Source organism: Sminthopsis crassicaudata, chromosome 1, assembly GCF_048593235.1.
Source record: "Sminthopsis crassicaudata isolate SCR6 chromosome 1, ASM4859323v1, whole genome shotgun sequence".
Classification (NCBI taxonomy): Eukaryota; Metazoa; Chordata; class Mammalia; order Dasyuromorphia; family Dasyuridae; genus Sminthopsis; species Sminthopsis crassicaudata.
The window spans coordinates 65,706,301-65,733,843 of NC_133617.1; the positions used below are offsets into that span (position 1 = coordinate 65,706,301).

General features: G+C 45.6%; 2 protein-coding genes across 7 annotated transcripts in view; one reads left to right on the top strand and one right to left on the bottom strand.

Annotated features, from left to right (window-relative positions):
- Window positions 1-8,915, top strand: part of TNFAIP8L1 (TNF alpha induced protein 8 like 1) — a 36,575-nt gene extending 27,660 nt beyond the window's left edge. For 5 of the 6 annotated variants that reach the window (XM_074308324.1, XM_074308315.1, XM_074308342.1 and 2 more), the window contains one exon: window positions 7,158-8,915. In XM_074308324.1, the coding sequence (XP_074164425.1) occupies window positions 7,163-7,723 (561 nt within the window). In that variant the 5' untranslated portion in view covers window positions 7,158-7,162 and the 3' untranslated portion in view covers window positions 7,724-8,915. Of the gene's footprint in view, window positions 1-1,546; window positions 5,025-7,157 lie in introns of those variants that run through there. The other variant, XM_074308306.1, reaches the window with a different exon arrangement.
- A 4,612-nt stretch (window positions 8,916-13,527) lies between these two features.
- On the bottom strand, window positions 13,528-26,332 carry MYDGF (myeloid derived growth factor). Its single transcript, XM_074308363.1, has 6 exons — window positions 25,685-26,332; window positions 22,365-22,415; window positions 20,522-20,583; window positions 17,682-17,763; window positions 16,334-16,406; window positions 13,528-14,266 (listed from the first exon to the last, which is right to left on the bottom strand). The coding sequence occupies exons 1-6, from the start codon at window positions 25,841-25,843 to the stop codon at window positions 14,187-14,189; spliced, it is 507 nt and encodes a 168-aa protein (XP_074164464.1). The 5' UTR covers window positions 25,844-26,332; the 3' UTR covers window positions 13,528-14,186.
- Window positions 26,333-27,543: the final 1,211 nt, after the last annotated feature.

Consider the following 27,543-nt stretch of genomic DNA (forward strand, 5'->3'; position numbering starts at 1 on the left):
GCCCTTAGAACCCGGGAGGTCAGAGCTGGGAGGGCCCTTAGAACCCAGGAGGTCAGAGCTGGGAGGGCCCTTAGAACCCGGGAGGTCAGAGCTGGGAGGGCCCTTAGAACCCAGGAGGTCAGGGCTGGGAGGGCCCTTAGAACCCAGGAGGTCAGGGCTGGGAGGGCCCTTAGAACCCAGGAGTCAGAGCTGGGAGGGCTCTTTAGCTCTAATACCTTGACTATTGTTTTCTAATAATGTGATCTTGAACAAATAGCCCATAACCTCTCTGGACTTCAGTTTCCTTATCTGGAAAATAGAGTTTAGACTAGATAATCTTTTAAGAGGTCTTCCAGCTCAAAAACCTAGGATCTTATAGATGGAAAAACTGAGGTCCAGAGGACAGAGTGAGCAGCCCAAACTTTCCCCAGTGGAAAATAACAAAACCACAATTGGACTACAGGCAGCGTAGGCCTCTGCCAAGGTCCTGACCAGCTCAGTTTTGCCTCCTCTTCCTCCTCCTCTTCCTTCTCACTTTTCCTCCTCTTCCTCTTCCTCCAGTAATTCAATGATAGGTCCATTAGGAGCCCCGTACTGCTACAGGCAAGGCTGCCCCTATATTTTCTCTGCTCTTTATTAGGAGTGGGAGCCAGCCCCCTGTCCAAAGTTCATGCTGTTAAAAATCAATGTTTTCACATCAAAGGAAATGCTGACAAACCATTGCTTTTCCAGAAAGCCATAAATACTTCTGTGTGAAAAGCATAAATTTCTTGGTATCTCCGTTCTAGTTAGTTTGCTAATCTACACTAGGCTTTAGGGTCCAGGAAGGATTCCCTTTTATCTTCTGAGCTGAGGGTCTCGATGACCAAGGAAAGCTTTTTACCTTAAGTGCGAAGTGCTTTGGGTTAATTATAGTGGGCAAAGGGCAGCCTATAATCAGGGGCCTCCATCCAAATCCTGCAGTTCATCACTAACTGGTTATGTGACAAGGGCCTATTCTAAGCCTATTTCCTGATCTCCAAAATGGGGATAAAAATACTCTCTGTTGTGAGGTAGTGAAAGGCTCTAAATTCAGAGGTGAGAGAGCTGGGTCCAAATCTCGGCTGATCATTAACTAATTAAGGAGCAGCCTTCCTTTTTTAGTTTGTGAACAAGGGTAGTAATACACTTTTATGGGATGAAAAGAGTCTCAGACTCAGTGTCAAAAGCCCTGAGATTCTTCTACTTTGGGAAAATCACTTATTCTCCCTCTGAGGTTCCTCCTGCAAAAGGAGAGGACTGGACTAAAGAAGGGGATCTTCATCCTTTTTGTGTCACGGACCCCTTTGGCAGTCCAACTGGGGAAGCCTAACGATCCCCTTTCAGAAGAATGTTTTTAAATGCACAAAACAAAATGCAGAGGATTTACAAAGGAAATCAATCAAGTTCACAGATACCTTTCACTGAACAATGTTGAGAGACCCTTCCAGGTCTGAATCCTCTGAATTCTACCTCCCAGGCATGGTTGTAAGAAAATGCTTTATAAATCTAAAAGTCAGAATTTTGTTGTTGTTGTTGTTTTTATTTTAATATATATCCATTTTAATACATTTAATTTATATTTTATTTAATACATTTCCAAATATATGCAAAGGCAGTTTTCAACATTCACTTTTGCAAAACCAAATCTTTTCCAAATTTTTCTCTTTTTCTCCCCTCTTCCTCCCTCCCCAAGACAGCAAGCAATCCAATATAGATAAAACATGTACAATTCTTCTAAACACATTTCCATATTCATTATGCTGCACAGGAAAAAAAAAACAGCTCAAAGAGAAAAAAAAACAAAGAAAAAAAAAGCAGGCAAACAACAACAAAAGGTGAAAATCTTATGCTTTGATCCACATTCAATCTCCTTATTTCTCCCTTTTACAAACTACAGATTCTGAGCAAACTGCCTTCCTTTTGCTATTCCATTTCCAGTCTCTGTTCCTTCATTGTCCATGTGTGAAATATTCTCTTTCATATCTGGCTCTTTAGAAATCTGCCTTCTTCAAGGAAGCCTTTCCTCTTCTCCCCATTTTGTAAAAAATTTCTTCTTTAAAATTATGTCATATTTATTTAGCTGTGTAAATGTCCAGAGTTTTACTGGAGTCATCTTGAACTGGCTCAAAAGATATAATTGTTAAATTTGTAGTGTGACCATTATACCTTGTAAGTTGGCAGAAAATACAAAAGAAGACTTGTGGCTTGGGGTTTTTTAATGTTGTTGATTGTCTAGATTTAAGAAAGTGATGGAGGCATCTGGGGGTGGGAGGAATGAGGGGAAAAATTGGAACAAAAGGTTTGGCATTGACAATGCTGTAAAATTACCCATGCATGTATCTGGTAAATAAAAACTATAATTAATAAAAAAATTAAAATAAAATAAGAAAGTGATAGAGAAAATGTTAATGATGCAAATTAAACTTTAAAAATGTGTTCTTCAAGCTTTCATTCAGCACTCATTATAAAGCATCTTCTAGGTACAAAGTACCATATATGCTAGGCCTTGGTGAAACAAAACTTTGCACTTAGTAGGTGCTTCATAAATGTTTGCCGAATGGAGGAAGGAATAGGAAAAGAATTGAATACATTGAGGGAAAGCACATCTATACCCATAGGGTGGTACAATGGAAAGTACCCTGGGATAGGCCAGCAAAGCTGGCTTCTGGGTCAGCTATGTCACTAAGTAGTCTCTTCCCCATCCAAGAAATTTTTCCCAGATATAAAATGAGAAGATTGACCTCTATCAACAAGTTCCTTTTTGGCTCTATGAGCTTATGGTTCTGACTCTATTTTTAGGTTTCCGGTAGTGGGTTTACTGAATCTAATTCCCTAACAAGCCTTGAAGGTAGGACCAAAAGTGCACAGTAGCTTTTCAGCAAATATTAGAAGACTGATCAAGAACCAAACCTCTCTGTGGTCATATTGATCTGAATATTCCTTCCAGTCAGGAAGACTGCATTCCATCCATGCATGCTTATCCTGTGTGATTCATACATGTCATGTCTGTGTCATTTTTTTTTGTAATAAGCTTTTTATTTTTCAAAATACATGCAAAGATAGTTTTCAACACTCACTCTTGCAAAACCCTGCATTCCAAAATTTTCTCCCTCCCTCTGTCCTCTACACAGCAAATAATCCAATATAGGTTAAACATGTACAATTCTTCTAAACAGATTTCCATATTTGTCATGTTGCAGAAGAAAAATCAGATGACTCAGGCTAGTTCCAATGGTCTTGGGATGAAGAGAGCTGTCTACACCCAGAGAGAGGACTGTGGGAACTAAGTGTGGACCACAACATAGCATTCTCACTCTTTTTGTTATTGTTTTCTTGCATTTTATTTTCTTTCTCATTTTTTCCTTTTTTGATCTGATTTTTTCTTGTGCAGCACTATAATTGTAGAAATATATATAGAAGAATTGCACATGTTTAACATATATTGGATTACTTGCCATTTAAGGGACAAAGTGGGGTAAGGGGGGAATTTGGAACATAAGGTTTTGCAAGGGTCAATGTTGAAAAATTATCCATGCATATATTTGGAAAATAAAAAGATTTAATTAAAAAAAGACTAAAATAAGAAAATTCAGATCAGAAGGTTAAAAAATGAGAAAGGAAAAAAGCAAATATATAACAACAACAAGGTGAAAATACTATGTTGTGATCACATTCAATCTCCATAGCCCTCTCTCTGGATGCAGATAGTTCTTTACATCACAGGTCTATTGGAATTGGTCTGAATCACCTCGTTGTTAGAAAGAGCTAAATCCATCACAATTGATCAACACATGTTCTTGTTGGTATTGTACCATATTCTCTTGGTTCTGCTCACTTTACTTAGTATCAGTTCATATAAGTCTCTCTTCCTCCACCTCTAATTTGTGCCTTACATTTATACCAATTAATCTTCTTTATGCATACAATAATATTCAATTACATTCATATACCATAACTTATTCAGCCATTCTCCAACTGATGGGCATCCACTCAGTTTCCAGTTCCTTGCCACTACAAAAAAGGGCTGCTACCAATATTTTTGCACATGTGAGTCCCTTCCCCTTTTTCATTATTTAAACATTTTTTAATTTTAAAAGTTTCTGGATGTCTTTTGTTTTTCACTCATAGAAATATTGTTCCTTGTATTCTTCCTTTCACACCTTTCCTATTCGTCCCCACCCTTTCCTTTATAGCAAAGAAAAATAGTTAAGGAAAACCAACGCACAAAGGAGATCCATCTGACAGCATATGCAACATTCAACATCCATATTCCCTCACCTTTACACAAAGCAAAGATGATTACCACATTTACTCTTCCAAATATCGTCATAACCCAAAGCAGATCGAACTACCTTTCTTGCTGGCTAGTTTCAGGACAAGCTTCCTTGGGTCATAGTTGCAGGAACCTACCCTTGCCAAAAATACATGGGCTGCTCCCAGAAGGCAGTGCCCACAGAATGGCACTAGCTTCTGGGTGTGCCATCCTGTGATTGAATCTGTTATTGAACCAGGAACTTTGATGGGAGTTAGGAGTTATAGAACTAAGCAATTAGGTATCAAATAACAAGAGTGAGAATTCATACCTAAGTCTTCTGACCCTAAGTCCTATGATGTTTCTACTAGCCCATGCGTGCATAAGAAGGTAGGCAGTGGTGGGAGCAATTCTCCTCCCGGCAAAAAGAGATTTAGCATTGTGTTGTAGAAGGAGCCTGGAGCTTAGGTTAGAAGTCCTTCCTTCAATGCTTGATAACATATGTGTGTAACAATGATCCCCATCTCCCTTGTAGGATTGATGTGCGGAAAATGCTTTGGAAAACTTCAAAATGCTATAAAGGAAGAACAGCTATTTTGGGCAAGTCATTATCACTTCCTGGACCTCAGTTTCCTTATCTGGAAAATAGGCTAGATGGCAAGGCATCATGAAGCAATAGTAAGAGTGCTGAAAGTGAATTGGGAGACATGAGACTTGGAATCCTGACTGCCACTCACTAACATGTGTGATCCTGGGAAAAACACCTTTCTGGGTCCGTTTCCTTATCTATGAAATGAGAGGGTTGTAACTTGCCTTCAAATTCTAAATCTGTGATCTTTTAAATTCTAAAGTCACGTACTATGCTAACTTAGGTTATTATGGTAAGTCCCAGTTTTCATGATCTTAACAATTTTCTGGAAAAGATAATCTACAAATGCCCCATAGGGACACGGCTGCTTATCTTCAGGTAGACAAGGATTTATTCATTGCACAGTGAACAGTGTAGGATTCAGGGATAGAAATAAAAACAACCTCTGCCCTCAAGAAGTTTATGATTTGCCAAGAGGAGAAAATGCAACATAATTTGAGGAGAAAGAGAAGAATAACTCTAGAAAGATTCAGGAAAGGTCCATGAACTACATCTTCAAAGGAGCGCAAAATTCCAAAAGGCAGAGATGAGGGAGTGCATCCCTTTCATGAAGAACAACCATACAAAGTCATGGTGGCAGGGGATGGGATGCACATTTGGGGAAAAACAAATAGTCTTGCATGGAATGTAAAAAGCACATGAAGAAAAGTTATGTGAACTAAGATTGGAAAGAGAGGGAGGCTAGAGACAGACTTTAAATGCCAAGCCGAAGAGTTCAAGTTTTATCCTAGAGTCAATATCAAGCAGTGTAGTTTTTTGAAGCAGGGGACTAAGTTGATCTGACTCGTGCTTTAAGAAGATTGTTTGGACAGCTGTGTGGAGGATGGATGGGAATAGAGGAAGACTGAGAACAGGGAGACCTGCTCAGAAGCCAAGAGAGTAGTCTGGAGGAGAACTATTAATGGCTTCCAGGAGGGTAGTGATCGTGAGAATGGAGAGAAAAGGTAATGGATTTGTTATGGGTAGAATCAGCGGGTAAGGCTTGGTAAACGGATGAATTTGAGTGTGAAGAAGAGAAAAGATTCAGGAATGATTCCAAGGTACTTGGAATTCCAAGATCTCCCAGGTATTTGCAGAGAAGGTGGCTTCTCTGAATCCCCAAGAATGCCAAAATTGCCTTTGTTAAATAGTGAGATATTTCTCTGTCCCCTGAGGGACAAGTCTCAACCTGTCATTTTCAGATTTCTGGAGCAAGAAAATTGCTTTCCAATTCTTAAAATACTTACAACCCACCCTCACCCCCACCCCCACCATACGCCTGCTGTTAAAGAAATCCTTCATTATTTTTCCCTTACAACTGTTAAACTGAACTCATTTAGTTCCTTTAAGGGAAGGAAAGAGAGAGAGAAGCATTTATATAGTCCCTACTGTGTGCTAGGCACTATGCTCAGCACTTTACAATTATTATCTCATTTTAATTTTACAACATTTTGAAGTAGGTAGGTGCTGTTATTATCCCTATTTTACAGTTGCCTTTTTTTTTTAAAGCAAGCTAAAAAAAACTAGTCATATAATAACTTCATCAAAGTTTTTTAAGCTTGCTTTAAAAAAAAAAGGCAAATGACTGGGTGGTACAGCAGAAAGATCTGAGTTCAAATCTGTACTCAGATACTAGTATGAATTTGGGCAGATCATTTTACCCATCTGCCTCAGTTTCCTCAACTAGATGGTGCAATGGCCTGAAGTAAGGAGGACCTGAGTTCAAATCTCTGCCTTTAGCATTGCCTAGCTGTGTGATTCTGGGCAAGTCACTTAACCCCAATTGTCTCAGCAAAAAAAAAAAAAAAAAAAAATAGAATCCCATAGGTACATAATGTCATTTATACTCAGAGCTATCTTGATGCATCAGGTGGTTTTACTTAACTTTCTTATAACGGAAGGAAATTGCAGTGATATAAAGTTGAAAGATAGGATTGAAATATCATTAAAAAATTTTTAAAGAAGTCATTAGAAGATTGACTGTCAGGATCATTAAGAATCAGAGATGGAGTTTGGCACTGTTTTACAAAGGAGAAAAAGGCTTCTATAAATGTGACTTGTTTTAATTAATACAGGACCTATTTCACCAATGGGAGGAGAAGCGGGGATGATAGCACCCCCAAAAATGGAAGTGAGGAACACCTTGTCATGAAGCCAGCCAAGACGGGAGGAGGGGAAACACGGCCAGAAAACACTCAGTTGGGGTATAAGGAATGATGACTCACTTGAGCTTTTTTTCTTTCCTCCTTCTTTCTCTCTTTCCTCTTCCGCCTTCAGCAAACATGGACACCTTCAGCACCAAGAACCTTGCCTTGCAGGCTCAAAAGAAACTCCTGAGCAAGATGGCCTCCAAGACCATGGCCAGCGTGTTCATCGACGACACAAGCAGCGAGGTCCTGGATGAGCTCTACAGGGTGACAAAGGAATTCACCCGGAACCGTAAGGAGGCTCAAAAGATCATCAAGGACCTGATCAAGGTCGTCATGAAGCTGGGCATCCTGTACCGCAACGGGCAGTTCAGCCCAGAGGAGCTGGCCCTGATGGAACGCTTTCGAAAGAAGGTCCACCACCTGGCCATGACCGCAGTCAGCTTCTACCAGATAGACTTCACGTTTGACCGTCGGGTCATGGCCACGACCCTCCACGAGTGCCGAGACCTGCTGCACCAGGCTGTCAACACCCACCTGACGAGCAAGTCCCATTCCCGCATCAACCACGTCTTTAACCACTTTGCGGACTTTGAATTCCTGGCGGCCCTCTACGGACCCTCTGAGCCCTATCGCTCCCACCTGCGACGGATCTGTGATGGGATCAACAAAATGCTGGATGAAGACAGCATATGATTTAAGAGACGATTTGAAACACAGGTCAACTAACCTGTTCCTGGCCTCAGAGGTGGGGGAGATGTGCTTTTTATTCCTATTTCTTTTCTCCCAGTCTGAATCCGGCCCAACCGACTCCATCTTCTCCCCTTCCTTACGGCATGACAGGGAATTTGCATCCCACAGAATTGTTTTACCAGCAGATTTCACAGGCATCGCCTCCACCTGTGTAGGAAGTGCTCTCAGGGAATCGAGGAGCCCCAAAGGGGAGCTTTTTTGCTTCAAAGAGCAGTGCATTGTACCATGGAAAATATGGCAGGTGGCTAGCAGCGCCTCGGCTTCAGGGAGCTGGCTGCATGGCCCAGTGAATGTCCGTCCTGACTTGGTCTGAGTCTCATTCCTGTGTGTGGCTCAGAACTGCCCTGTGGTCTTGTGAGATACAGCTGCATTCATCCCTCTGAAAGCCCAGTGTGTGCAGTCCAAGAGCTGGCCAGGGAAAACCTACCACATAGGAGCAGGCCTCCGAACCACCCAACGTTAACAGGACTCCGAGGTTGTTTTATGCACAGCGAGTTTGGACTGAGACATTTATTCAGCAGAATCTGCTGAATTCAGAATATTCTGTTTGCAAGGCCTGCAGAGGGTACAGGAAGGTTGTGGTTTTGTTTTCGGGGTTGTTTTTTTTAAGGATTTAAAGGTCTCTAAGAACCAGATCTGTTTAGGATATATTCTTAGGCTAAAGAGACAGCTGGCCGAGGGAAGATAGAACTACTGTCGAGGAGAGATTGAGGGTTCAGCTTACACGTCCCTTTTTGAACTCAAAGGCATATAAGTTGTTTGTTCTGTGATATTTTTCCACCATGGCTGGGACTCCCTTTCCACATGTGGCAAAGAGCCATGACCACCCCCATCCTCATCTATGAGACGCAAGTGAACCTTCCACACTGTGATCCTCATTTCCAATGAGATCAGAGACGCAGCTTCAGACCAAATGACAAATGGGCACTTTGTTATCCTAAGAACCAGGAGGTTCCCAAATGACAGTTCTCTCTTCAGTTCCTCCGACAGATTCTATCAATATAATTGTTTGTGTTTTGTTTCTTGGTTATTCTCCAATCTGTCCTTAATATTTCATGGGTTTGGGATTTAAAAAAAATTTAAGACAATTGATACTACTGAGCTATTTAAATAAAGTCACATACCTTCTACTTGGGATTGGCTCAAAGCTGGTAATTAAATGGCATGCACTGCTTCCCAAATCTGCTTTTGCTCTCCCTCTTCCCTTTTAAATGGACATAATGGCTCTGCCCTGTGCGCACAATCATACTCCTGTGACCTTTTCTGACAACAGCTCCCATTTCCCATCCCTCCGCACGAGGGCTACAGGCAGTGGGAGTTTGGACCACTCTATTCCAAAACAAGGGTTCATTTCAGAGTGTGATCAGCTTGGCTGTGAATTCCAAAGACCAACGCAGCTTAGTTTTATTACTCATCTTAGAAGCACAAGTTCTCTCTCTCTCTGTCTCTGTCTCTCTGTCTCTCTCTGTCTCTCCTCTCTCTCTCTCTGTCTGTCTCTGTCTCTGTCTCTCTCTCTCCTCTCTCTCTCTCTCTCTATCCCTCCGTCTCTCTCTCTCTCTGTCTCTGTCTCTGTCTCTGTCTCTCTCTCTGTCTCTCTCTGTCTCTCTCTCTGTCTCTCTCTCCTCTCTCTCTCTCTCTCTGTCTCTCTCTCTCTCTCTGTCTCTGTCTCTCTGTCTCTCTCTCCTCTCTCTTTCTCTGTCTCTCTCTCTCTCTGTCTCTCTCTCTCTGTCTCTCTGTCTCTGTCTCTCTGTCTCTCTGTCTCTCTCTCTGTCTCTCTCTCTCTCTCTCTCTCTCTGTCTCTGTCTCTGTCTCTCTCCTCTCTCTGTCTCTCTCTGTCCCTCCCTCTCTCTCTCTCTCTCTCTCCTTCTCTCTCTCTCTCCTTCTCTCTCTCTCTCTCTCTCTCTCTCTCTCTCTCTCTCTCTCTGTCTCTGTCTCTGTCTCTCTGTCTCTCTCTCTCTCTCTGTCTGTCTGTCTGTCTCTCTCTCTCACACACACACAAATACCCCAGAGCAAGTGGAAAGCAAAGCAAAGCATGCTGGTAAACAAACTGACTGACACAGTCTTTCTGGAGCTGCAAGTCGCTTTTCTGCCCATCACCACCCGCACCATGCCAAATGCCACCGAGGGCATTCCCCACATCCCACACATCCCAATGACTGAAAAGGAGGTGGGCTGCTCTAAGAAAGGCTCAGACAGCAGAGCCCTGGCTGCGTTCCTGCCTGCTGGACCTTGGGCGCTCAGAGGAGAGCAGTAAGACTAGTCCCAGAGAGGTATGGATGCCCCCTTAGCGAAGGCAGCGCATCCCTGGCAAAGCCGGACCCGGCCAATCTTTCCAACCTCACGCCACTGTGAGTACAGCCTGAGGCTCACGCACCGCTGGCCTTTCAGATGATAAGGTTGGGACTAAGGAACTTTTCTGCTCGCCTGACGCTTCCTGTTCCTGTCAGTTCACAAAGCCGATACATTTCAGGCTTTCATGTTTCAAAGCCCAACCACTTTGGGTCTAAGTACGTTTCCCCATAGATGGAGGCTAATTTGTTCTTAACGAAGAATCTCTTTTCACTAGAATCATTGTAAGAGACTGAAAGGACCTCGGAGACCACCCAATCCTCCCCCTCATTTTACAGGAGACAGAGGCTCAGGCTGCCTCAGTGTCTCCCATCTAGTCACAGTTCCCAGCCGAACACTAGTCTTCATTAGCATCCCCTAGGACTATCATATAACTGGTTTTCCCACCCCCACCCTCCTCCAAGCCATCCTTCAGGCATCTTCATGCATCAATCTGAACATGTTCTTCTATTTAAAAGCCATAGTGCCTGCCAAGTCCCCACTACTTTGCCTGGCACTTAAGGCCCTTGCCAGCCTGTCTGTAGTATGGGTTCCATGCCCTTCTACCTCTACGTATTGACAAGTAGCCTGTTTCCACCCCTATGGCTTTCCTACTTAAAATCAAGTTCAAATGATGCTGCTCTAAAATCAGAACCTCTAACTTGTCACCGTTTCCTTCCTTGGACCTCAGAGAGCCCTTCATCTTTGTCTGAAGTATTAACATGTATTATTAGTGACCCATGATTATATCTATTCCTGTAACCTCTGAAAGAGCCTAATTTAATGTTTATTTCCCAAACTCTTGCATGGAAGTGATTTGCTCAGAGCGTTTTGGCCATGTCTGACTCTTCATTGCCCCCATTTGGGATTTTTGTAGCTGATACTGGTTTGCCATTTCTTTCTCCAGCTCATTTTACAGATAAGGAAAGCAAGGCAAACCCTGACTTGCTTAGGGTCCCACAGATAGTGATATATAAGGTTGGACTTGAATTCAGATCTGACTCCTGGGTCAGCACTCTATCCACCGAGTCAGAATTGAGCCATTCGTTGCACCTTGTTACTGTCCTGGACTGACACCCTGGGGGCTACAAGTTAGTGGTGCAGATTTTCCTCATCTTCAAAATCCGGAGTCCCAGTCTGATCTTCCTTCTCCCTCCACCTGTTATCTTGAGAACGAGGACTTGTACCTAAATGCCACTCATCTTGGAGTCCAATCCCCTGGGGCTCTGCAAAGTGACTAGCGCTTCACTTCTCCAATGGACAAACTGAAAGATTGTACTGATTAGTTAGTTCAGTAAGAAAACAGCAGCAGAGAGATCTAGGAAGAAAACCCATGAGTCAAACTCCCAGGCTCCCGACTCCAGTGAGCTGAGAGCCCTTCTGGGTTTTTATTTGTTTATTCATTCTGTGGGTATGTTTTTCTTTTTCTTTCCCTAAACTCCAAAGGCAGTCAACAAATTGTGTTTCTTGGCTTCAGCCATTGCACTACATCCAGATGTAGGAAATGAAGGCCCAGAATAGTATCTCTGTAATTTAGTAGGGGACCTTTGTTCAGAGGCAGTGAGAAAAGGGTGCAAGGAACGCTTTTCTAGGCTACCACCTAGAACCGCTTTGGTGACCCAGGGGTCACAGCTACCCTTGGGATGGCTGGTTTCTTCCACCCTATAATGTGCACGCCCTGTTACATTGAAGTTGACTAAGGAACTGCAGCAGTCCTTAGACACACCACAATGAGAGCTTTCCCTTTAAAGGAAATCACTAACCAGCTTCATGAAAACAGCTAACTGGCCCCCTCAGTAGAGAAAGCAGATGTCACCAGTGGGAAAACCAAGCCAGAATCAGCCACTGTATGGGTCTTTGGGGCATCTGGTCTAAGCTGCATCTAAGGGGGGTGGGAATAACTCCTATAAAGGTCCATCTCTTCTACAGGAGTTCCTCACCTCTGCATTTGAAGATTTTCAGTGATGTTCCCATAATCCTCTATTTCACAATGCTATTCCACTTTTGAATAGCTGATTAGAAGTTTTTTAACTTTTTTAAATTCAGGGATTTGAGAGCCTGAATTCAAAATCCGGCCTGTGCCACTTACTAGTTATATAGTCCCTCTGTTCTCTCATCTGTAAAATGGAAATAAACAGCCCCCAGCCCCCAGGACTATTGGAGGCTCACATGGGGCCATTCTAATAAAGCACTTAGCACAATGCCCGGCTCGGGGTTTTCCTCACACTGAACTGAAACCTGCTTCTCTGCAGCTTGCTGGGCAAGCAGCACAAGCCTAATCTTCTGCAGGCGGCCCTTGTCTCTGCTCTGGGCTACACCTCCCCAGCAGCTCTGCTGGATGATTCAGGCCGGTAGCTGGGGATGATTACTGTTCCCATTAGGAAAATGCTACACGGTGACTAAAAGATGGCAGAGCTGGTGAACTATATCCATTAGGTACAGGCATAACGCCAGCCAGTCTCGTCTCATCAGGGTCTTCAGGATGTCAGAGAGCAGCTAAATTGCTCTGAACTCAAAAGGATTTTTCCTATCCGTTCATCTTCCCTTACACTAAGGCACAATTTAGGGCACTTAAATCGAGAATTTCATCCTCAAAAGGGCTTTAGCCATAACAACTAGCCCACCCCAAGAATGAGGCTGTTGCTTTTATTAGCTCTGTTTTCCAGAAGGGGGAGGGGGGAGAAACCAAACGGTTTGACTTCGGAACGACTCTGCCAGGATGAGTGAGCATTCTGGGGGGAACGCTCAGCCCTCAGCCTCCTGAGCCCCTCCCCCATCAAAGCTCTCTGAAGCTAATGGCTCAAGCAGCAGACTGTAAGGATGACCCGTCAGCAGCTCTGACTCCCCCAGAAAAAGAAGAGGCAGCATGTCGTGGTGGGAAAAGCCCTGGACATGGGGTCAAACTCCTGGCTTGGAATTCTGGCTGGATTTAACTGCTGTGTGACCCTTAGTTTTCATCTGTAAAACGAAGGGATTGAACTAGGTCTCTAAGGTCCTTTCCAGCTTTAAATCCTGTGATCCCGTAATTTTGTACGCAGAGAGCTCTGAAGCCCAAGAAGCCAGGCTGGACACCGCGCTGCTGCTCAGTTTGGCCACAGAAGCCCTGGAGAGGGGGCCAGTTTGAGAACTCGAGGATCCGTCCCCCACTTTGTGGGCAAAGTTGGATAAATTACTGGATCTTGTGGCCTCAGTCTGGAAGAGAAGCTCTCTTCCATCTCTGACTCTATGTTAACTAACACACTAGCAGGGAGCCTCGGGTCCATTTTCTTCGCCCTTTGGGTAACCGCTCAGACCAAACAGGCTTCCAGCCAGGCCATGGGACAGGCAGGAGACAGGCTCCTCCTGGCACCCTCCCAGGCCACAACAGCAACTTGAAGATTCTGACTCCTCTGAATAAGAAAAGCTCTTCAAAGACAGAGGAGTTTTAACCCTGCCCTGCCCCCTCATTTATTTTGACATGAAAGAATGTTGAATGCCCTTCACAGTCGATATATAGGGAAATAAATGGGTAAACGTAGGAAAACAGTCCTGAAATTGTATTGAGACACGGAACAAGTTGGCTGGATTTCTGTGTGTGTCAGAGTCAAGATGCCCTTCCCCTTCCTCATACCAATGGTTCTGGTCCTGGACATGGAGCAGCAGAGGGCAGGCTTCCCCTTGTCTGGGCACACAAAGAGACGTCCATCTGGGCAGGAAGGCAAGTCTGCTTCTGCGATGCTGAGGTGATTCTGAGGCCCCTGGGACTGCTTGCTTTAGCCCTACCTCCTTACTTCCCCTTACGAGGAAGCATCAAAGGAGTCTTGTTTGGAACTATAGTACCACAAGGTATGGAAGGAAAAGCAGGGACAGGCTGTCTGGGAGCAGGCCGGGGATCTGGACCAGTCCTACTTGCCTGAAAGAAAGGCTTTCGAGCCTTATTCCCTCTGACAACTGCAGAGTACTGGCCTCAACATCCCAAGCACAGCAATGTATACATCTGTTGGCAAACCATGAAAAAACCCCTAGGAAACCAGGATATGACATTGTCCCCTCTGGTCACTTCAGTAGAGACAAGACAAACTTCAGAGGAAGCTTCGGATCACAGTTCAATGTGGCCTGTTCTGGCCACTAACACAATTTTGGACAGTTCAGATCGGAATGCCCCTTGCCTGTGGATCACTGAAAATATACAAACACAGACAAAAATATACAATTAGAAGGAAAAAATACAATGGCACTGAAAACAAGAATACCCCATATTCACATAGCATGAACACAGATGGCTGGCGTAGCCATTAATCAACCCATTATGTCTTCTTGAACAAGATTTCATTTCTGGAGGTATCAGTTTCCTTATCTGAAAAATGGAGCTAGACTAGTTCTTAGTCTAAAATTCTTTCTATATAATCAACTATTACTCTCTAAGTAAAAGTGCATTACAAATTAAGGTAAATTACTATGTAGTAACTTCACAATTTCTATTCCTGCATCAACAAAGTTTCCTCACTGGAAATTTCCTATACCAATGAAATCAAAGGTCCAGTTAACAAAGAACACTTGCTGTTATCTGGAGAAGGCCTCATAGGTGACTTTTAGGACATCTGAAACCCACTTGACTTTTTTTACATCATCTGAAATGTATAATTTCTCTTCTTCCCTCTTGTTTCTGACTCAGGTCACTATGATGAAGACCAGTTTCCAGGCACAGAGCTGAGTAATGGGGAGGGCACCAGGTTTGGAGTCAGGGCACCAACCACACTCACTACAAGTCACTCCGCTCCTTAGGATTAGTTTCTCCTTCTGTACAATGGGGGTGCTTGACCTTGCCGCAATAAAACACCATGACAGGAGGACATGCCCCATCACCCGGTGATGTCTCAGGCCTCAGGTGGGTCTATGTGCCCTGAGAGCTGTGCAGCTCAATCAGCATTTATCCAGTGTGCCAGGCTCTGGGCTAAGCCCTAGAACAGACCCAAAGTCCTCTCCTGGCTGCCATCAGCTGTCTCCTTCAGCCCTGCCGCTCTCAGAGACATGGACTTTGTGGCAACCACTTGCCAATCGACAGTCGGATTTGCTTATACTGGGCTTCTTGGCCATATTTTCTCTCTCAAGGCTTTTAATTATAAATGTGTGCCACCTCTGGCTATTACTGCCTCTACGATGATTGAAAGGGAAGCCAAGCCCCGGCCCTACCCACATACACTCTCCTGGAGACCCACTCCCAATATAAAATGTTCTATTGTCTAACAGAAGCCTGGGTGGGGTTGTTTATTTGAAAGGTAACTAAGGGCGGAATGTTGGTAAATTTAAGGCCCAAAAGAGTAGGGACTGAGGTTGTCTCCCCTGAAACTACAGCTCTCTACTGAAAGGCCGGACAGTTGAGGCACCCCACATCCAATAGAATGAATTTGATGTGAGAATCGAACATGTGCTCTCCCTGACATCAACCTGCCTCAGAACTTTCTCTTCTGTCATTCTGGCAAGTGAGTAATCCCAAGGCCTAAGACCTAATAAAAACAGCCTGTTCCTGGACTGTACATCAGACTTCTTAATAATGACAGAATGCCATAGGAGGCTTTTAGGTGACAGGAAGGCTCCTAACAGTCTCACTGGAGAGAACAACATAAGGATAACTATTTTCATCTTTCTAACAGGGAAAACAAGGGCAGGATATGTCAAAGCTAGTCTCTGGGCTCCAAGTTTAATACCAGAACACAGCTCTCTTGCCTCCAAATCCAGTCCTGTCTTCTACCAGGTCAACTGCTTTTGATCTTCTTTGGATCTCCCACAAAAATCAGTGAGTCACTGGGTTACAGGTTTTACAGCTGTAAGGAACCTTGGAGATTTAGTTCGAACCCCAAATTTTACAGATAAGAAAAGTGAGGTCCAGAGAAAGGGAATTTTTTTTGTTGTTGTTCTTAGAGACTGGCTTTCCCTAATTTGGCCTGGCTATAAGTTCAGCAGCCGAACTGCTGTTTGGGATGGATCTCTGGCCTGCTCCTGTGGGGTGAGAGATTCTTCCAAACTCAATTGGTCCACCATCCTCCCTCCCCCCAGTAGCAGGGAAGATAAGCATAGGCCACTATGCCCAGCTGAAATTACTCTGGGTCATATAGGTGGATAAAAACCCACAAGATGATTTTAACACATATTTCCCTATAAATACTGGATTCATTATTCATCTCCTTTCCTTCTGGACCTTCTTTCACAGTTCATCATCACTGGTCTTCTAAAGTAAATATTTACCTGCTGTGCTGGTCACTTCAAATTCTTCAGGTTTCAGGGGAACATCTGCATCTTTTCCAGTTGAAGCTTTAGACTAAAAAGAACCAATTCTGAAGTTTAACAGAGGACTCTGTACAGGGGTCTAACTGTTCCACTTGCTCTGAACCAAAAATCCAGTTCTGCCAGAGAAGCTAATGGACTGCTATATACACTGATCTATTTTAGAGCCCATCAAATGGCTTAATAAGGGTTAACAAGAGCACGGGGAACCCATTCTGCCTGGCCTTGGACACTCTTTGGCCAGGCCATTCCTCCTTTCTGAGGTGATTTCTTCATCTGTAAAATTAAACCTTCGCTGCCTCCCTCATGGAGCTGCCATGAGGATTACCCAAAACACTGTGCCTTGATGCTGGACAGAAATGTCTTGCTGGTATTTTTTAAAAGACACATGGCTTTCTATGATGCTTTAGAACCTTCCTCATAAAGTCTACATGGAAGGGATGTAGTCTACCCACATCTATATTCCTAATGACTTAACAAGACCCAGTCTTACCCAGAGTCACCCAGCTAGTGGGTCTGAGCATTGGACCAAAACCAGGTCTCTTGCATCCATTCCACCCACAACAACTGCTTTCTCTGCCCATTATCAATGCTGTAATTTCTAGGTTTTTCTTTCAGCCAGTGATTTGTGAAAGGGATATGAAAAAGGCATGCTCTGCCATGTAAAGTTTATCAGCACTGCCCCACTTTCACATTAGGCAAAAGTAGGCAAAATGCTTGCATGGAGGCCACAGGCTAGTAGCCAGGACTAAATGCATTTCCTGCTATAAGGAGTCCTGGGTTGTCCCAAAAACAATATAGAAGAGATTCCTTGTTTAGAAATAAAGTCAAACGTTTTCAACTAAAACTCTTAAGTCCATTTTATCTTTATACATCAAAGCAAATTTCATTTATGGATATCCTACTAACTCGAAATTAGATAATTCTACCATATAATGGCTATAGGACAGCTTAAGAAAAAAGGGGGAATATTTAAGTTACTTCAGGGAACAGACTTTTTTTCCCTCTTCCAGCATCCACCCGAATCCCCAGAGCTAATTACAAATGACCCATTATCTATTCATTAAAGCAGTCATGCAGGGCCTCTACTTGGCAACTCATTTAAAACCATCTAAGTGTGTGTTACTCTCTGGCTTTCTGAGTAACAAAATTGAATTTTAAACACTTTCTCAAGTCAGACTTGTCATTAATTCAGACAACCTCCTCTGCCCTGCCTCCTGGTTTCATGGAGCTTGAGCAACAATCCCAACACTCATAGAATTTTCCCCAAATGCCCACTCTTAAGTTAGAGCTATAGACTAAGACTTACATAAGCCATGCCATATTCGACCTCTGCTCCCTGCACTTCTGCCTTAAATTGAGTAAAGAACAAGTAAGACTTTCCCTGAGGCCTGGGGGAAAAAAAAAAAAAAGTCATTAGAGTCATTCAGAGAAGGGAATGATAGAAAGGTGGTACATGCTAAAAAAAAAAAAAAAAAAAAAAAAAAAAAATATTGTACAAATGACCTGCAACTGATCCAAGGGTCTGAACCTATTCCTTTAGCATCTGATTGTGGGGTTTTTTAAGGCTAGAGAGAGATGGAAGCTATCTAAACAGATCACAGACTCTAGGCAAGATGCATTCACGCTGCTGAGGACATCACAACAGGCCTTTCACTCTGTGAAAAGGGAGGGCAGCAAAACCACCTTGAAGACCAATTCCATTGCTTCCTAGCTGGATGATCCTACATCAGTTACTTTGCTTCTAAAACTTGGTATCCTCATCTATAAAATGTGGATATTACCTACTCTTTCTACTTCATGGAACTGTAGTGAGGATCGAGCAAGGTCCTGTATTTTCTATAGTTCGGCCATCACCACTGCTGCTGCAGCTCCTACTTCTGACTTTTATCTAGGATTTTACTCAGGTAAAGTGCTTTGTACTAACGTGCTCTAGAAATCTGAGACTCTTGCCAAACTCCAGGCCTGGGGATAACCTCAAAACATCTGCCTGAAGACCAGATTAGCTCAGCCAAGAGTGGAAAGGCTCTGAATGAGGGGGCTGGGAACTACACTGGCAAAGGGACTTCTAGCAGCTAGGAAATAACTTATGACAGGAATGAGTGATTCAATTCAGCTTTAAGATTTATTAAGTATTTTAAGTGAAGAGCGCCCATTCATACAGAATCCTTAATGCATCTAAAGTTACATTCTTTTTGATCCCTAAGCTGCTAATATAAAACTGAAAATGCCCTTTGGATTTCTGATCACTTGCATTTTCAGAGTAGCCAGACTAGGAAACAAAGATAAACAGGTTTCCCCCAAACCTCCAGTAAGGCAATGGTAGAATCAGAAATAGAAGCCAGTGCTACTTAGAAGGAACTAACCCATTGCTTTAGCTGTTCACACTATAATGATCCAGTCAGTCTCTTCTAACAAGAGCAGTACTCCTAAAATCCAAGCCATCCAGAACCAACTAACATAGCTTCAGGGTTTCTGCTTCACTAAATGAAGAAAATCTAGGTCAATCGAACAAAGAATGAGGCTTAAGCATCACAGAGTTATGTAGCACCTACTAAGTGCAAAAACTATGTGAGGAATTAGAAATACAAGCCTAACTTCCAGGAACTTTTAATGAAACTGGGTAAAGAGAAGATACATGAAAAGCTAACAGAAAACACAAAGCATAATTCTATGGTTTACCTTCTTTATCGTGGCTTCCCCCTTCTTCTGTTTATCCAAATCTTATTCCATTTTCTTTCTTCCCCTCAAGAGTATTTTAGTTTTTCAATTACATGTAAATATAGTTTTCAACATTTACTTTTATAACACTTTGATTTCTATTTTTTCTCCCCTTCCATCCCCCCCCAAGAAGTCAAGCAATCTAATATAGATTATTCATGTACAATCATATTAAATAATTTCCACATTAGTCATATTGTGAAAAGAATCTGAACAAAAGGGGAAAGAAAAAATAAAGAAAAAGTGAAAATAATCTGTTTTCACTTGCATTCAGATTCTATAGTTCTTTCTCTGGATATGAATAGCATTTTCCAACATAAATCTTTTAGAATTATCTTAGATCATTACATTGCTGAGAGGAACTAAGTCCATCAAAATTGATCATCACACAATGTTGCTATTATTGTGTGCATTGTTCTCCTGGTCCTGTTCACTTCACTCGGTATTAGTTCACATAAGTCTTTGCAGATTTTTCAGAAATCTGCCTGCTTATCATTTCTCATAACACAAAAGTATTCATTACATTATCTTTTCCTGAAAGTCTTTCTCTTTCTGCTCCATTCTCTGAATACACGCAGAACAATCTATTCCACATAGCTTAGCACTTAATTACAGCTGGCTACTGTTCTCTACCCTATGATACAACTATTGAATGTTCAAGAAAACCTTGAAAACCTTTACTGTATCACTCCTTTTTAGAGGCAAAGGACATTTCTTGGCAACATTAAATGAGAAATGCCCCTAAGTCCTTTCTGGGTCTCCTTAAGTAGACAAGAAGGAAAACAGAGAAAATCATTACCTGCAAGCTTTCACACCCCCCCCCCCACCTGTCCCAAACTCCATCCAAGCTGTTCAGAGGGAGGAGATGGGAGGCACTTTTCTTCTTATCATATGAAGAATTACCAGGCCTCATCATCTGCTCTGTCAATGCATCCCAAGGTCCTCCAGGCCTTAACAACTGCCCAGCCTCTAAGCTCAAAACCACTTTACTGTCAACTGAACCCCAGGGTGCTTGGGCCTTGCTGAGGCTGCACCCACAGGACTCTTTTCCATCTGCTCCATATTGTCTTCTCTCTTCATAAGTACCTTGAAAACAGTGGGTGCCTCCTTTTAGTGCCTGTATTCTTGGCACTCAGCTCAGAGCACAATAAATGGTTTTTTGTTCCCTCCTTCATTATTCTAGGGTCCCTTTCCAGCTCTCACGACATCCTGTATTTTGTGTTTCTCCTCTGGCTTCCTACGGTTCTGCCATAGCCACTGCTGCTGCAGTTTCTACTCCTGACTTTTATTTACTACTTTACAAACATGTATTACCACTATTTTATAAATGAGGAAACTGAGGCCCAAAGCAGAGAAGTGATTTGCCTAGAGCCATAGAGCCACCGTGTCAGAGAGCAGATAAAATAACCATGAAATAACTGAACTTGCCTCCAAATGACGCAGGTGAGGAGTCGGCTGTCATCGCTGAGGTCCAGGCTCATTTGCCATTGCTGTGAACAGAAGACAGCTTAAGTCTCATGACACTTGTAAACGGAAAACATCTCACGACTTTTTTCTATTCAAAATTGCTTTGGGGCCCCTGAGCACCAGTAAAATGTTCTATGCTGGGCACAGCCTTAGACAAAGCCAGGAAAGCTCCCCTGTTTTTAGAAAATTACCTAAGAAGGGAGCTGACTTGCTGATGAAGCTTGTGAAGGAGGCTCCTGTCGGCCTTGTGGGGAGGGAGGGGCCCAGGAGGGCGGCCCTGGCTTCTCCCCGATGCCAAGGCCGTGCCCCTTGGGCACACTCGGCTCTGGCCCAAGGGCAGCCTAGCCTCTCCAGCACTGGCTCCCTCACTTACTTGTTCCTGCTGACTTTCAGCCCCTGATTATATTCAGATGGTGAACATGGGTATAAATGTAACCTCCAGATAAATGAGGTCTTTGGGCTGCATAACAGTGATTCAATCAATTTAGCAATCAGCTTCAGGCCTTGCCAGTTCTTCCCTGGTATCTCCTCCCCCATCCTGAGCCTTCTCTCCCCTCACTCACTTAGTGGTCACCTCTCCTCCCTCATCACTTCTCATCTGGACAGGGCAATAGAGCTTCCTTTCTGACACATGTTCCTGTTCAAAAGTACTGACCTATTTGAGAAAAGGAGAGTGACCCGAAGGCCAGCAGATCACAGCAACAAGAACTTGGACTGACAACATCTATCAAAGGTTTTTAACCTCTGTTGAGTCACAGACTCTTGGCAGGCAAAAATCTCAAAGTAATGTTTTTAAATGCATAAAATACAGATTATGAAGGCAATGAATATTGACTTTTTTTTTCCCCATTTAAGTGCACAGATCTCAGGTTAAGAACACCTGATATAAGTAAAGCTAATCTCAAAGAGAAGGTTGCTGAGTGCCCACTTCTACTCCATGACCAGTGTTCTCAAGGAACAATAGAAGGGACAACTAAGCAATGGAGAGAGGGGGTGATGATATCTAAAGAGTTCTAAATGACAGAAAGAGTATGAAAAAAAGAAATGAAGGGAGGTCTGTTATATGGCTCAGAGAATTCCAGAAAGCACGATGGTTAGGAAAGGCAGAGGAAAAAAGGGGACAAGTAATTAATAAACTTCTCAATATTTCTTAGATATCATAAATTCCTTCTAAAAAGTAAAGTGCTAAAAATACTAAGAAATTCTAAACAATCACCTCCACAAAATTATGAAATTCAACAGACAGTATCTTTTAAATTACATCATCACCATGAGTTCCATAAAAACTCAAAACCTATTATACGATGATTCTCTCATCCCAGGAAGTATTAGAGAAGGAAATAAGAATAAATAATAAAAATGGTAATAATGGTAGATGAATTTACGACACATCATTGCATTTAATATTCTCAATGCCCACACCCTGTGAGACAAGCAGTGTGGTTATTACTATGCCTTCTTTATGGACAAGCCCCCTGAGGGGACCTGCCTAGGGTCCCATAGAGGGAGGGTCCAAACCCAAGGCCTTTTCCAATAGTCTGAGAGGTATAAGGCACTGACAGAAGAGAGGACCCTGTCTGGGGTTCTTTTCACATAGGAAAGCAGACTAGGCTGCCAGGTCCCCTGTCCCCATAATCATCAGCCCTCACACCAAGCTGTTCCCTCGGCCTCCCAGCACCACATGTGCACTCAGCCTTAGGAAAGGCCGACAGTGGAGAGAGCCTGCATGGGGAGGGGGGGGGAGGTAAGAGGGCAAAACCAAACTGTCTTTTGATCAAGCTGGGCTAGGATTTGAGTAACTCACCTCATTAGTCCCACCTTGAGAAGCATATGTGAATGTGCAGGTGTGCCCTCCCTGGAGAACAAAGGAAAAGGAAAATAAGTCTTGGGAACAGCAGGCAAGAGCTGCTAAATACATTTCCCCTTCTTTTTAGTCTGGAAGTCAGATACCTTTGTTATGCACAGCTATGAGCAAAGGGCATTCAATCACCTCAGTTCTCTAGACAAAGAAGTTAGAGGAATGAGACACAGGAGCCCAGGGTGGAAAGGGGTCTTAGAAAAGTCCTATTTCCAGCTGAAGACTAAAAACCTTCCACCACCTGTCTGACAAGGTTATCCAATATGGGTGCTCCCACATTCACTACCTCCAGAGGCAGAGTATATATTCTATTTTTGGAAACTCTAGTTATTAGAGCACTTTTGAATGTTGAGCTAAAATGTCCCTCTTTATCATTTCTAGCCCTCTCTCCTGGCTGCCCTAAAATGGCGCTACTGACAATGGACTCACAGCTCCCTTTCCTAAACTACCCCACCTTCAGCCCTGAACATGACATCCACCATTTCATTCAGCTGGGACAGTCCTCTCATATGTTCTCCTGAATCTTGGTGCAGGGGCACAATACCTGTAGCAATACCCGTAGATCTGAGGGAGGGGAGGGTTCTCGAGGGAGGATCATTCCTAGATGACCGGCAACAGCTCTGGATGCCACTTTATGGAGGGGTATTGAGAAGGCAGAATCTGTAAGACTAGTGTTATTATTATCTTTATCCCAAGAGAGAAGGAGACTGAGGCAGAAGACTAAGTGACATAGCCAGGATCACACTGGATTTGGAGCCAGGACTTCCTAACTCCAAGCCAAGCGCTCTAACCTCCAGGCCACCCGGCTGTTCAGAGATTACAGTGGTTCTCCTTGCTAACGCCTTTGTTTGGCATTCAAACTGCCAAACGAGGGGGCAGCTAGTGGTGCAGTGGGTAAAGCGCCAGTCCTGAAGTCAGGAGGATCTGAGCACACCCTCCTTGAGGAGAAGAACTATTTGCTTTTTGCCTTCCTGGGGCTGGCACTGGGCACTGCCCAGAATATATGCCTAATAAATTTGCTGAATTTGGCTGCACGCTGCAGAGGGTTCCTGCTTCCAGAAGAGAGGAGCCTCTCCTCCTCACTAACCGTGGCACCAGGATCCCTGAGCTACACGGGGGCACATAAATGGATTTATTTGGGAGGACTGCAGACATCCACTCAGTATATGGAGACTATTCTTTATTAAATTTATTTTTATACTCAGCTTATTGGTTTCTCTGGATGTGGATGGCATTTTCCATTCTGAGTCTATTGGACCTGAGAAGACTAACTACCCAAACCCTCCAGCACTGTGACTCCCTCCAGAAGGTGTCATTCCGTGGACGTCAGCGGTGGCCAGAATCCACTTTTTGAGAAGCCACAGAGGGTTTCTGTACCCTCGGAGTGTAAGAGGCCGCCCCGCTCCTGTGGCCCCCCCGTACCGCCCGCGCTGGACAGCAGTTGGCACAAGCCCCAGCACCCTCAGGACTTCATTCTGCATCCCCAAGCGCTTGGTCCTCTTAATCATGTAACGGTTATGGAATACCTACTACAAGCAAGGCTCTGGGCAAAGAGCCTGGCAGTCCTCGTTCTCACGGAATGCACAGTTCACACCCAGTTTTTATTTCACTTTTTATTTTTCTGAGGCTGGGGTTAAGTGACTTGCCCAGGGTCACACAGCTAGGAAGTGTCTGAGACCACATTTGAACTCGGGTCCTCCTGAATTCAAGGCTGGTGCTCTATCCACTGCGCCCCCTAGCGGCCCCAGTTTTTATTTCACTTAATCTTTACAATCATGTGAGGGGAGGAACAGGCAGGCAACAAACACTTGTTAAGCATCATCTGCGTGCCAGGTTCTGGGTTAAGTGATGGGGCCGCAAAGACCACATTTAAATAGCTTCTGGGTCCTCAAGAGCTTATACACTAACAGGAGAGACTGCGCAGAGTGTATGCAGAACACAAAGAACCCAGGCACGTGAGACGGCCGGGTGAGTCAGGAGGGCTTCAGACAGGAGGTGGGAAGGGAGGCCTGGGCCTGTGTCTGGTGCAAAGGCAGCTGGGAGAATCCGTGTCATGCGCGCACCCGGGCTGTAGGGGCACGGGGAGGATGAGCAGCAGCTAAAAAGAAGTCTGGGGTGGGGGGGGAAGGGGCCAAGTGGTGCGGGGTGGGGAGGCAGAGGGGGAAGGGAGAGACCTTATATACAAATATGTGTCTGTGCATGTGACAGATATGTGATATATAGAGATTTTTACAAATGTATATACATACACACACACATAACTGGAGAGAGACAGAGACAGAGTCGGGGAAGGGAAACACACACACACACACTGCTTCAGAAAGATCCCTTTGACTTCGGGTGGAGGCCAGACTGGAGCGGAGACTCGAGGGAGGAAGAGGAAACTGACTAAGGTGCGGAGGCCTGAGCTGCGTGGAGCCTGAGACAGGGGACTAAGCGGGCCGCGGACGACAGCCCGGAGGGACGAGGCCGGCTTCGCCCCGCTCCACCCCATCTCCCCGGCCCAGACACAATGTTGCACGTTTACTGCGCGGACACTTGGTTTCATGGGAAACCCCAAGTCCAGTATTCTTTCTGCCAGACATCATCCCAAGCACTAATCGCGTTAGCGGGCCCTGTGGGCTCAGGCTTACCCTCTCTGCTGGCCTGTGCGGGTGCATAGGAGCCCATCCTCTCGGGGTCTCCCTCTAGGCCCCGCGATCTGGGACGCAGTGCCCACTTACTCACATGGGGCCGTAAGCTTCCTGAGGGCAGGGGCTGTCCAGCGCCTCCGAGGGGACTCCCGACTCTTTATCACAGGGTCTGACCGGAAGTGGGAGGCGCTTAACAAATGCCTGGGACTGACGGGCCGAAGGGACGCAGGGAGGCAGGTCAGAGGTGGGAGTGCCCTTCGACCTCAGGAAGGACATCAGGACCGGCCCCGGCTGGGTGGGGGCTGTCTGAGCTCTCGGTCCTTCCAAATCGCGGGGCTGCGCCCCCGATCCCGCTCCTGGGGGCCCTGGGTCATCCGGAGCCATCATTTATCGGGCTCCGGCCGGACAGGCGTCAGGCCCTCGGGGAGGGGTCTCAGACCGGGCCAGCGCATTAGAGGCGGGGTCGGGGCGCCCCCCGCCGCCGCCCTCGCCGTGCGCGTCAGGAGACCGCCGGGGCGCCCCTCCCCCGCAAGCCAGGGCTCGCGCTTCCCCGCGCTTCCCCGTCCCACGTCCCCGCCTCGCCTCCCAACGGGCGTAGCCGTCCCGGCCCCAGCCCAGCCCGAGCCCCCGTACCGCCTGCGCGAGGCTCTGCGAGAAGGAGTGCACCACCCCGCCGGGCCGCACGTCAAACTCCACGGCGCGGTTACCCTCGTCGCCGCCCGCCGCCGCCGCCACTGCCAGGAGCAGGAGGAGTGAGACCCGGGGGCTGCCATGGCCACTGGGCGCCGCCATTGGGGCAGGAGGGTGGGAGAGAAGGAAACGCTGACGGGGTGCCGAGAGGGACACGTTAAGCCGCGGAGCCGGCGAGGGGGAGAGCTCCACGTCAGAGCTTGCGGTTGCCACGTGACCGACCCCGACCCCACCCCCGCCTCCGGGCCGCCATCTTGGGTGTGAAGGAGCGGACCCTAAGCCCAGGGCTTAAGAGTGGCCTCCTAGCGCAGCCCGTTCTGCCTTTAGAACCGGGGCCTCCTCGGGACTATAGCGGGACAGCTCCCTTCTATCTGCACTAGAACCAGAGAGAAAGTGGACGCGGGCTCGGTACCGGAAGAGCCCCGCCCACGGGTGGAGCTTCTTCCCGGACCCATTCATTCCACCCCCTCCTGGCCGTTAAGTCACGCCCTCTTCTAGAACCCTGCCCCGGAGAGCGTCTGATAATCACTTCTCGAAGTGCGCCGGTGTGCGGGCCCCTTTGCCGGGCTGTTAGCGCTCTGAAAGTACTCGGCGTCAGTGACGTCATGGCTGCGTGCGCTTGCTTGCGTGTAGCCGGAGTGCAAAGTTTCTCTTTTCCTGCCTTTGAGACGTGGGCCGCCCCGGCGTGCTGGGCCGTTCTCCCTCCGCCGGCGTCCCGAAGAGCAGGAAACGGGGGAGCGCTGAGCGTCTCCGGCTCAAAGCCGCGGCCCTGGGACAGCTTCTCCGTAGTGTTAGGTGGAGTGAATGCAGGCCGTAAAACGGAGCTCATGCCCAGAGCTTACCGTGAAGCCCCAAGCGACAGGTCCAGCAGTGAATAAGCGCCCGTTATGTGTGATCCTGGGGGAAAGGCCGGCCGTGGTCCTTGTTCTGTCCTTCAGGCACTTTGTGGCGCCGTGTGTGTTCGGGTCTCTTGCAGACTTCCGGAGTGATTCCTGGCTTCCTTCCCCAGACCCTTTGCCTGCAGTAACATTCTTGTTGGCAGGTGGAAATGACGGGGTTTCTGCCTTGGGTTGATGGGAGTCACTGAGAGTAATCATGGGAGTGAGTGACCGGGATGGTGGCCCGTGACCGTGGGGGCGGATGAGTCCTTGGGGTACATTGAGTTTGGAAGCTGGTTCTAGATGTCTGAAGGCACTCAGGGTAAGGCTAGGGCTGGGCATAGTGACCTGGGGCTGATAATTGAACGTGGGGAGGAAAGGAGCAGGGCTTTAAGTGCCCAGGGCAGAGCTCGGGACGGGGCACCCGTGGCAGCAGGGGCAGGAAAGGTTCAGAAGGAGGCAGTGCCAAAGGCTGCAGAGATGAAGGGCGAGGCCTGAGAAAAGGCCGTTAGCTTTGGCCACTAGGGACTGGGGAGAGAGGGTCCAAAACGGCACTGCAGGGTTTAGAACTGAGCAAAAGCAGGGAAATGAAACTTGTTTTCTCATTTTGAAGGGCAGGAGAGAGATAAGACGGTAGGAATGGTCAGATCTAGGGAGAATCTTGTGTGGGAGATTTGCAGATGTTTCTAGGAGTAGAGAAAGAGGCTGAGGATGTCAGAAAGGGGGCAGCAGTGAGGGAGTCTTCTGCACCTCTTCTCTGTGGTTGATTGCAGATGAGGAGAGAGAAAAGCTCTTAATGACCTATTTTTTTTTGGATGTACAAGAATTCCTTAGCTGAGAGGGTGGCTGGGGGGGGGGGTACCTTGATGACTTGAGGAAGATTGAAAAGGTTTAACTGCTGTGACGTGTTGAATATGGAACTGG